The sequence below is a fragment of the Theobroma cacao genome, chromosome 3, assembly GCF_000208745.1.
Source record: "Theobroma cacao cultivar B97-61/B2 chromosome 3, Criollo_cocoa_genome_V2, whole genome shotgun sequence".
Classification (NCBI taxonomy): Eukaryota; Viridiplantae; Streptophyta; class Magnoliopsida; order Malvales; family Malvaceae; genus Theobroma; species Theobroma cacao.
This window is the reverse complement of record NC_030852.1, coordinates 33,275,210-33,287,212: the sequence shown is the minus strand read 5'-3', so window position 1 is coordinate 33,287,212 and position 12,003 is coordinate 33,275,210. Positions and strand designations below refer to the sequence as shown.

Here is a 12,003-nt window from a genome sequence, read left to right as displayed (position 1 = left end):
GTTTCATCAACTGCCCGTCTAGCTCAGTCGGTAGAGCGCAAGGCTCTTAACCTTGTGGTCGTGGGTTCGAGCCCCACGGTGGGCGTTTCCATTTTTGTAAGAGGAAAGTATGAGTCAACACTAAAACATTCCAAACTTTCAACCCATTATGCCTGCTTAATTGTTCCTGAAGTTGGGTCTCTACCGTCAATACATTGATCATTGGGTTTCAACCAGATTGGGTTTTTCGTAAGGGTTCCTAGTATCCATTTTGCTCATAGCCGTGAGACAAGCCCAAACCTTTTTCCAGGCTCTTCCACATGATTGAGATGATCATAAATGGCCCATGATAAGTCAAAGAATATACATGGTAAAAATCTAAACAGCTTTATTTCATCTAACAGTGCACTTTGAATTACACCATGTAAATAGATTTTAAAAATAAATTTAAGTTCCCCACTTCAATTACTATTAACTAAATCCCAATTTTAATTAACTCCATTCAAATGTATGGGATAATATTAATTAAAAGATAATGGAGGGAGCAAGACCCTACCATTTCTCACTAACTACCATCATCGTTTTATGAGACCACCATTGATTTATTCCATGTGTTGTGTTTAACCAAATTCGCTCGTGACCTTCGATTGATTGTGCCATATAATTTGTTCCTAGCCTTGCCCTTCCATATTGAATGAACAATAACTCAGACTTAGCAGTAGTCACAATAAGTTTTATATATAACCCTAAACAACAACAATAAGTAATATTAGTTTTCGTAAATGAAAATTTGAACTCAATTACGTAAATAGTAGAATACGCACACGTATCATTAAATGAAGTGTTGAGTCAAGAAGAGTTAAGTATGTTATTATAGCAATGGAGAGATGTTGAATCCTGATTTCCACATCCACGGGAGAAGAATGAGACAAAGAAAAAAGAGCAGGAGCTGTAGCTCTTGGAGAATTGGTATGTATCATTGTCCAATCTTGTCAAGTTTAAGTGAGCTCCAGGTGGGAGTAAAACCACAAGGGTTTCACCAAAAGGGTGGGTCCATTAATCATGTGGTTGATCAAGCCAGCTGGTTTGTAATTTGCAAAAACAAGTTTCTGCTTTCAATGTTTTAAGGTCTCTCTCCCTTCACCCTCCTTCTTCCACCACCTTTTTATAAAGGGAGGGAAATTGCAAATGACTTTTCTCATCATTTCTCAAACTTTATGGCTTTCTTTTCCGTGGCATCATTGGGGAATTGTTTTTCCTTCATCAATCCACGCCCTACACGTGGCTTCAATCACGAGGGTAATCATGGGCCCTCGGGTTGAGAATGGGTCCTACCCCATCCCCCCATGATAAAACCAACCATGGTTATTCATTTTGGTCCACATGAGAATATGGAAACATTACTAATTTTGTGCTATACATGCATGAAACATCCAAACAAAAGAAGTTCTTAATGATAACTTGGGCATATGTTTGTGTTTGTGAATATCAAAGGGCCATCCCACTTTAATGAGTTTTCAAAGATATCTTCTAATTTAATTAATTTCATTAATGAGATGGATTTTTCCCAATTTATAAATTATTAGAAAGATTATGAATTTGAGTTGCTTAGATTGTTAAATGAGAATAAATTTTCAATTCTCACGTCTATGGTTTTAACTTCCTTTTTGAAAAATCTTACTTTATACATAATTTCTCTCATAATTCCTCGGCATTTCAAATTAAATACAATAGGAAAATACAGCAAAACAAATAATTTTATCCTTTCTTTTAAGAAAAATAAAAGGGTAAATTTGGTGTGCCTTATATGGATAAGATGCAAAAAAGAAAGTCCAAGAGGAAGAAAAGGGATGTAGATCATGTATGTCGAAAGCTTGGAATCTAGGAAAGGTATCTGTGTTGGGAAATAAATAGCAGCAAAACAATGCACCTTAAAAGGAAAGTCATGTCTTCATGCAGACAAAGATGTCTTTGGTTTCCAATTTTTTTAGATGGGTGAAAAGATATAATTTAGAAAACAAATAAGATCAATGGTAATTTTTTCAATTAGATTCTTTTTATAAGTAAGTTTAAGATTGTAAATTCAATTTAAGCAAGAAGTATGACGATAAAAAGATGATAAACAATTATTATATTTTGATCGATTTCGTATAAATTTAATTAAAAATAAAACGCATAACAAAATCATTGTAATATATTTGATATTTTCAGAATATTGCACATGAAATGTTAAGATATATATATATATATNAATATTATATATTAATATATATATATATATATATATATACTGTTATTTTATTTAAAATATCCATAAAAAAAACTTGAAAATTCTTTATCATATAAAGTTATAATTGTAGTAGCCTACTTATATGATTTTCGGTTGTACTACCCATTCGAGAGCATTTGAATGAAGATGGTAGCAGCAGCCTATGTTGCACCTGATAAGATGAAAATGAGTAGAAAGAATCAGGAAAAGAGAATGCCTCTGCCTTTTGCCCATACCAAGCAATTTAATTTTCCAGAATAAAAGAGCAATCATACCCATTATTCCTCCATGTTTGTCAATCATATTTTTGTGGTTAGCACTTAGCATTCATATGAACTACCTCCTCTCCCATCTTTGACAGCAGGCTAGCTGCAGCTCACACATAATTTGCTGGTGACCAAATTATATGTCGAAGGAAAACAAGAAAAGAAATTACGTTTAGAGATGATCAATAATATTCTTCAACCCTCACTTTGTTAAGTAAAAGTATTGGGATTTTGAATTCAAGATTAGCTTGTTCTTTGAACTTCAAAGAACTACTCAGTTCTTAACAGTTCAAAGTTTAAATTGATGATAAGAAAAATGACACAATTATCATGGTTTTTTTAAAAGATTTATGGCCAACCCTAATAATTTGTGCTGCAAATGTGTTAGAATCTTGAAGATAAATGTAGTGGGTTTGGTAATGGGAACATCAGTATAAATGAAAAGAAGCTCACTATTAGGTTTGAGTTGACGGGTATTGTTATCATTTTATGTAGAGGGGTCGATCGACAATGTGTTGGTTTTCCTTTGACTTTTTATACAATAAAGGAGGAGAGGCAGCTAATGGTTTTCATGGCCTACTCCACAGTCCCCAGTAGTTTTACTTTATAATTTGGGATTTAATTTCTTGTTTGTATGCATCCCTTATATGTTGTAAGTGATCATCATCATCAAAAGCTTTTATCCTCTTGTACAATTCGAATTATACTTATAAAAGCTAAAGGCCTGTCTGGCCATCATTACTTCTATGTATATAGCCATTGATACATTCGATATGCTAAAGATAGTAATAAAATTGGACCCTTTTTTGATCAGATTAAACTTAAAAATTTGGGAAAGATAAAATGTGTTTCCAATAATTTAGAGAGAGAAGGGTTTATGTCTAATATTGCATTAGGCAGTTCATTAACGAATTACAAGCAAAGTTGATAGACAACATGTGACTTTCACCAAATCTGCTAACTGCTAAGGAGGGGTTTCTCTAATAAGTCAATTCAAACCACCCCAAATATACGTTGGGTTGATGATTCCAGCGAGAAGGAAAAATGATTAAAAATATAAACCTGATTCCTTTGCTGTTGGAAAGATAGAGAACAAGGGACAAAGACCTCCAAAGAGGCTTTCAATTCTCATATAGTAGGCGTTAAAAAAAAGTTTCGACAACGACAAGCTTTGCCAGAATTTTCCTTTGTGGAATTTCATCCAAATTTCCTAGACTTTGAGAGCTTCTTTTTCCTCAGTATCTAACTCAAAAACCCAGTGCTTAGAAAAAATCCAACACCCCATTTTCTTAAATTGTTAAATCTCTAATCACCCCTCCCTTTCTTGTCCTAGTAAAGAGAGACCCACTACTAGAAACAAAATGGATTGGTTTTGTAAATTTTTTCACTCTTTGAAGCATGCACTAGAATTTCTAGGTAGAAAGTCACTTTAATAATTTTCCATTTGCATCCTCAGAATTGGTATGTAAAAAAAAAAAAAAAAAAGGTCATTATTCTTTCAAGCCAAGATTGAACTTTTATTAACTTGCGGTAGTACATCTTTAATCATGGGATCTATCCTTTCTTTTTCTTTCTTTTTTTTCCTTTGGGAATTGGGGTAGATTTCAAAATTGTTGGCTCAAGCATATATGGATTACCTTCCTTGTCTATGGGTTCAAAACCCTACAGTCCGACACTAAGGTGGATGACAGTTGGGTGACATATGGTAATTGACTCAATGGACATTGACAACTAAGGCATTAAAAACTGACCATTTCTTTCATTTATAGTACTATGATATAAAGCCTTGTGCTCCATTTAAGGATCCCAACTAAACTTCACTTGACAATTTAATCAACTCTTGCCCTTCCCAACAATCCAGATTTAATTAGTAATTACCTTTGTTCCAGAAGAGAAGTAGCAAGCTTAAATATTCTCTCCCCCCCACTAATGGACAAAATAAACAGAAAAACAAGATAAATCTTTTCCATGTTTGGAAAGAAAGTTTGAACTTGCAGTGTCTAACTCAAAAGAGAGATGTTATTTTCTTCTTCTTCTTCTTCTTTTTTCTTTATATAGATAGAGATGTAATTCCAAATTATTTTACATCAAGTAGAATGAAATTTTAAAGAAGCTTCGTGCGTTTTTAATTTCTTAAGATTATATAATATGTATCATGAACTATTTTAAGTAAAAAAATCATTTTCTATCTTCATTTTTATGACGTAAATGATCGATAATAAAAGAGTAATAACTAAATTTGGAAAACCCTTATTTTCCACAAACCTTGAAGAGCAAGTTTGTAAAAAAAAAAAAAAAATTGTTCTTAAATACAAATAGGCCAATTGGGTGGATATAAAATATATTGTACATGGAACACATTGCTGTTACTAATGCTTATTTTAAGGCCAGCTGCTTGGGTTAATGACCTTTTTTTTTTTTTTTTTCTATATCACAATCTAAAGGAATGATGTGTCCATGATATTAATTAATGTGTTTGCCATGATTAGCTTGACACAATTAGTTGGGAAGAAGGTGAAGATTATTGTTGTGATTAAGAGCTAATTTGAATGGCTGGATTTCTTTTGATCTTTGTCAATGTCTTAAGTAGCCGCTTATTTGATAAATTAATCAAAATCAAATCAAATCAAAATAAAAACTATTAGTTGTATCTCCTGCATTTAAAATTTAGTAAAAGAATGGGTTTGATTGCATATGGTGTTTGGTGAACTTTTTCAAGGCAATTTCTTTTGGATGTCTTTGGTCAACACTGCCGAAGAAGAACTGGTTGAGGGAGGGGGATTCATTAAATTCCTAGGTTGCCCTTTTTATGTCCACATTCTGATAAAAACCACATGAACAGCAGGTCACAAAAGGAAACTCCATTTAACGAAACTCTGCTCTGTCTGCCAAAAAAGAAAAATAAATCCCACCCATATATAACCAATAAACAATTAGAAGATGAGTTTTTTTTTTTAAAAAAAATCCTGAAATTCCAAATCTAAAGAAAAAGAAAAGGAAGGGAAGGAAACAGACAAGACAAACAAGACCCCAACAACACAAAAGAGAAAAGAAGGAGAAAATGGTTGGGGAAAAAAAATTAAAAAGAGAAGAAATATTAAAGGCCGAAGCATGAAAGCGATACCAAAACTAGAACCTTTTGAGGCGCGTGTCTTGTACTCTCCAATCACCTGTTCCTGACAACCTGTGTCAGGTAGTAAATGTTTTCGTACGTGGGACTCTGGTGTTACCTCATTGCACCAGTTCCCATCAACATGCTCCCCCCTTCATTCTCCCCCACGCTCGCCTTGACGGGGCGTGTCAGCGCGTCGAGGCAATACCCCCTCACACTCTCTCATGTCCCCCTTATTTCTCTCTTACCCTACCCACTCCGCTTTTCTCTCTCCCTTTCTCTTTCTTTAGCTTTGAAATTTCTTCTGCTAAAAAAAAAATACCGAAGACCCAATAACAAAGACCAAAGAAAAAAGTGGGAAAAAAACTCTGCATGGAAAGTCGCCGGGAAATCAAGATCCGGCCAGCGCCGGCAGATTTTCCCGGCTAAATGCAAGAACCCATAGAACGTCTTCGTTCACATAATCCACGGGAACAAGGAGAAGAAAAAGATGACAAGAAAAACAACGACATCAACAACAACGACAACGAAGACAATAAGCAGAGCCTTTCAGTGAAACTCCAAAAAGAGTTGCCAAATTTTCCATTTTTTTCATTTAAGTCCCCCTGTAATGGCTGCCACGACTAATACGACAACGACTCCAGTGGACGCAGTCTCAGCCGACGAGTTAACAGCCAAGGCCGTACACAAAAGGTACGAAGGGTTAGTCATGGTTCGAACCAAGGCAATAAAAGGTAAAGGAGCTTGGTATTGGGCTCATCTCGAGCCCATGCTCGTTCATAACACTGATACCGGGCTCCCCAAAGCTGTAAAGCTCCGGTGCTCTTTGTGCGACGCTGTTTTCTCGGCTTCTAATCCTTCAAGAACAGCTTCAGAACATCTAAAGAGGGGAACTTGTCCCAACTTTAACTCTCTTGCCAAACCCATTTCTTCTGTTTCTCCATCTCCAACAACGGTGGCAACAGCAACCGCAACTCAAAGTAATAGGAAACGAAGCTCTTCTTCGGTTACTGTAACTGCCACTGGCGGTGTCCTTGTTGGTTCGGGTTCTGGTTCTGGTTCAGGTTTGGGTTGTTCTTATCAGGTTACTCCGTTGGCTATTGTTGATCCTTCAAGGTTTTGCGGAGAGTTAGCTTACTCGCCGTCGCCAGGGGCGGTTGTGACGGCGAGTGGTGGAAGTTTGGTGCCGCAACATCAGCAGCATTTGGTTTTGTCTGGAGGGAAAGAGGATTTAGGTGCTTTGGCTATGTTGGAAGATAGTGTAAAGAAGCTAAAAAGTCCTAAAACTTCACCTGGGCCAACTTTAAGCAAGTCCCAGATTGAGTGTGCAGTTGATTTTTTAGCTGATTGGATTTATGAGTGTTGTGGGTCGGTTTCGTTTTCGAGTCTTGAACATCCAAAGTTTAGAGCTTTTCTTAATCAGGTCGGGTTGCCACCAGTTTCAAGGAGGGAACTTGCTGGTAGTAGATTGGATGTTAAGTATGAAGAAGTGAAATCTGAATCCGAGGCAAGGATTAGAGATGCTATGTTCTTTCAGGTTGCATCGGATGGGTGGAAAGCTAAGAGCTTTGCTAGTGGGGAAGAGAGCTTGGTGAATTTGATGGTGAATTTGCCTAATGGGACTAGTTTGTATAGAAGGGCAGTTTTTCTTAGTGGTGCTGTTCCTTCTAAATATGCAGAGGAGGTCTTGTGGGAGACTGTAACGGGAATTTGTGGGAATGCTGTGCAGCAATGTGCAGGGATTGTTGCTGATAAGTTTAAGGCTAAAGCATTGAGGAATTTGGAGAATCAGCATCATTGGATGGTTAATCTTTCTTGTCAGTTTCAGGGTTTGAATAGTTTGATTAAGGACTTTAGCAAGGAGCTTCCTTTGTTCAAGACAGTGACAGAGAACGCCTTGAAGCTTGCAAATTTCATAAATAATACGAGTCAAATTCGCATTAGCTTTCAGAAGTATCAGTTGCAGGAGTGTGGGAGTGCCGATTTATTGAGAGTGCCCTTGCGCGACCATGAAAGCTTGAATTTTGGACCTGTATATACAATGATTGAAGATATATTGAACTCAGCTCGGGCACTTCAGTTGCTTTTGCTTGACGAAACGTATAAGATGGTATCCATGGAGGATCCAGTTGCTAGGGATGTTGCAGAGATGATTCGAGATATGGGGTTTTGGAATGATTTAGAGGCAGTGCATTCATTGGTTAAATTGATCAAAGAAATGGCTCAAGAGATAGAGACAGAAAGACCACTGGTTGGGAAATGCCTGCCACTTTGGGATGATCTTAGAACCAGGGTGAAAGATTGGTGTTCTAAATTTCACATTGCAGAAGGTCAAGTGGAGAAAGTGATTGAAAGGCGGTTCAAGAAGAATTACCACCCGGCTTGGGCGGCTGCATATATACTTGATCCACTTTATTTGATTAGAGACGCCAGTGGGAAGTACCTTCCCCCATTCAAATGCTTGACACTTGAGCAAGAAAAGGATGTTGACAAGCTGATAACCAGGCTTGTATCTAGAGAGGAGGCTCATATTGCTCTTATGGAGCTTATGAAATGGAGAACAGAAGGGCTTGATCCGGTATATGCACAAGCTGTGCAGATGAAGGAGAGAGATCCAGTCACTGGGAAGATGAAAATTGCTAATCCCCAGAGCAGTAGGCTTATTTGGGAAACTCATCTTACTGAGTTCAAGTCCCTAGGAAAAGTTGCAGTTAGGCTTATTTTCCTTCATGCAACTTCATGTGGATTCAAATGCAGTTGGTCTTTGTTGAGATGGGTAGGTGCACATGGGCATTCAAGGGTAGGCATGGACAGGGCTCAAAAGTTGATATTTGTTGCAGCACATTCCAAGCTCGAGAGGCGGGATTTTTCCAGCGATGAAGAGAAGGATGCGGAGCTTTTCGCATTGGCAAACGGTGAGGATGATGTGCTAAATGAGGTTCTTGTTGAAACATCCTCAGTGTAATGTTTTTTCTTTTCTTTTCTTTTTTCCCCATTTCCTTAGATATTTGAAAATTGTAGGATTTTTTGAATTCGTTTTACTACTTTTTTCCCATTTTGTACTAGTTTACTTACTCTTTAGAAGATTTTGGGACAGTCAGGTGGAGGAAAAGGGCATTGATTGGGATTGAATATTGTATTCCTACCACTGCTCAGCCTCACAGTTTGAGCATTTTCCCATCTTTTACCCTAGCATGATTTTGGGGCTTTTGGATTTGCAGAAAGAGTCTTCTTGTTTGTAAAGATAGAGAATGCTGCATGAATAGAAGTTACAGAACAGGAAGAACATTGTAAATTTTTTGTCCTCTAGCATTTTTGATAAAAAAATAATATCTATAAAGGGGAAAGATTTATGATTTCTCTTTTGGTTTTATGAACATATCTTGACTCTATATTTTTTTATGAGGTTTACAAGCAAGTCATATCCTTTTGAACTTGAAGCACTTAAGCACAATGTGCTGTTATCTTGAGTAATATTGAAACTTACAGTTTCTGATTTGGCTTGTACTCTACCTTCCATGTGCTTTTTTTTGTTCATGGAACTGATGATATAGGTTTAGGACAGTAATGCATGTGTGTGTATATGACATTATTTACTGAAATTTCCGTATTCTGTTAACAATCTTGCTTTAAGACTTATGAGCCCTCATTTGTGTTCTTAAGAATCCAAGAAAGCAATTTCTCTTGTAGTCCGGTTCTCCATTTTATTGTTCTTGATGAAGTAATTAATCTTCTAAAGACAATTACCTTTCTGTCCGAAAAAGCTTGTTACATGGTTTCTTTATTTAGTCCAGCTGAACTTTTGGAATTGATATAATGTACAGCTGGTCCCTTGCTTTCAATATTATATGAAGTGTGGAATTATGGATCCTTTGCATGATCATCTCAATTCCTTTGTAAACAAGCGTGATCAACACTCTTTCTTTGTGCAATTTCACACATGTCCAATTTGGATATCATTTGCTCTTTGATGTGTGGTAAAATGATTGGGGAGGTTTTGCTGAAAAACCTTTCACTATTTCTGGTCTTTGGTACTTGCATTTGGCTGCTTGGTGGTCCTTCATATGCCCATCTAGACGGTCTTTCCGCAAACTGAAGTTGGAATGAAGTTCCAAGTTTAGGTTCCTTCTCACAGCCCAAACAGGTAATTGCCTGGACCATGTTGTATCTGTACCTCGGGAGATACCAAAACTCGATAAGATTTCTGGCTCTTGTGCATCCACTCTGTTTAGTTTTTGTGACTTGTGATGCAATCAAGCGCTTTGACAGGTCGAGAACCTAAATCACATCTCAAGTACAATCTATACTTCTCCGAAACTAGTAGGTTAAAGTACATTTTTATCAGAAATGTTTGGATAGGCTCATTTCTTAGTTGTGTTTATTTGAGTTACCTTTCTTGGTGAACATTAAACTGTTGAAACATATGTTCAAGAACTTGGAGTTGTATGTTGATAGAGTCAATTATTGTAAGTTGAACTTTCAACTGAGCAATGAGCTTATGATAATTATGCTAAATGTCTTTTTTTTGTTGGCAGAAGCATGTGACAAAGATATTGTCGGACTGGAGAGACCACCGTAAGATGGTTGGGCGTTAGTATTGTTGGACCATGATTAAAGAGGAATTTGCCTGGAGGATCCAAGGACTCCAAGTTTTTGGCAGATATCTGTCTTTTTGCAAGAGGATCCTTGAGCCGGTTGGGTGGATGGCTAGCCGAATTTCAGTACGTGGGTCACCAACCTCGGAAGGACCTGAGACCAGGGCTTTTCTAGCTGGAGGAGCACTTGTAACTGTTTCCATCTCATCTATCTCTCCTGTTTTTTGTGTCTTTGGGAGAGTGGAGCCCCACCATGAAAGAAGTGGAAGTCTTTTTCCAAGCTTTGGTTGTCTGGGAGAGAGATCAGGTTTTTCCCATCAAATCATCTTTGGGGGTAACTTATCTTTTAAACATTCCAAAGCTCATGATGTTCATGCAGAGTCATTGGTTGATGCCCCCCATGATTGCGAGAAAGGTCTTAAGAGGACCCAAAGCAAAGGAAGATTGTCGGCATGAAGCGGCACACAAGATGCTTGAGAGTGATCCTACAACGATTTCAAACTGATTCATTGGTTCCTGATGCCTCGGCAATTTTAAAACACTACTGCAACTTAACAGCTGCTCCAAGTTTTTCTTGATGGATTTCCCTACATTCATCTACCTCAAACTCCAAGGATTTATTCCTCTTGCTCCTGTTTGATTGTTTATCCAATATTTATTTGTATTTCCCGTATTTATGTTCCAGTATATTATACTATGATACAGATTTGTTATTCATGACTGTAAAATGTGAAATTGACTAATATATACCATCTTCTATACCTCTTACAATTACTAGTACTTTTGTTTTTACTGATATATATATATCCATTCTATAATTACTAATCATGTATAGGATAACTCAAAGCATTCAAGATTTATTCATACAACTCTAAATCTTTATTCTAGAAAACAAAAAAAAAAAAAAAACAAGAAAGAAAAGCTAGGAGGGAAATATTCACACATGCAGCTTGAGTAAAAAAGAGGAAAAGCAAGAGAAAAAGGAAAAGGGCAATGAATTGCAGAGCAGTAGCTAGTTATATCCAAGAGAAGCGGATAAGGAGTCATTTGACAATGGCTGGTCATCCACCATTGCACTTTCTGCCAATCAGAGGAAGCTATCACTGTAGCATGTTGCAACCCTTTATGGTAAAACCAAGCCTAGAAATTTCAGGAAACCATCGGCTTTCCGATCTTTTCCCTTCCATCATATATATATATATATTTCAATATATATATATATATATATATTTAAAAAAAAAACCCTTTAAAAGCACTTTGAACTTTGAGCTCTCCTTTTTGGCTTAATGCCTCGATGGAATTAGATGCACCCACCCATCTCCACCCAACAGTTAAAAAGGTTAAAAAATATATATACATATCAAGTGGTGATTCACCTTTCTGTGGGGTGAAATCGTGACGATAGTAGAAAAGTGGAGTGAATTTGTGTTGTTCTTTTCTTTTCTTTTTGTTTATTTTTTTACCACTCTTGGGTCTCCTAATGACTCATTTAGTGGAGAGACAGAATTTCCTGTCGGCAAGACTTGTTAATGCTGACTGCTCACCAAACTAAGCTACTAATCTTTTCTCTCTCTCTGCGTATGGTATGCTTCACTCCACTCATTTTGGTTTGGTTAAAAGGAAAAGAGATATAATGATTAGTATAGGACGACACTCTCTTTATACAAGAATCTTTGCCTCTTCCAATGCTTCTCATCATACAACTTTTTATTTTTCTCTCTTTTTTCTTTCCCTTGTTCTTGGTTTCACTCATGTAAGTTCTCATTCCCCTTTGAATGCTCA

At 36.8% G+C, this 12,003-nt stretch overlaps 1 protein-coding gene and 1 non-coding gene across 3 annotated transcripts; both read left to right on the top strand.

Annotated features, from left to right (window-relative positions):
* TRNAK-CUU lies at positions 13-85 on the top strand. Its single transcript has one exon. It is a non-coding gene; the product is annotated as a tRNA-Lys (tRNA).
* Positions 5,911-10,998, top strand: LOC18606366. Of its 2 annotated transcripts, none has more exons than XM_018117295.1 (2): positions 5,911-8,541; positions 10,162-10,998. In XM_018117295.1, exons 1-2 carry the CDS (start codon positions 6,237-6,239, stop codon positions 10,203-10,205), a joined length of 2,349 nt encoding a protein of 782 aa, XP_017972784.1. In that variant the 5' UTR covers positions 5,911-6,236; the 3' UTR covers positions 10,206-10,998. The 2 variants fall into 2 exon arrangements, with proteins under 2 accessions (XP_017972784.1, XP_007039994.2); XM_007039932.2 differs by having other exon boundaries at positions 5,911-8,587.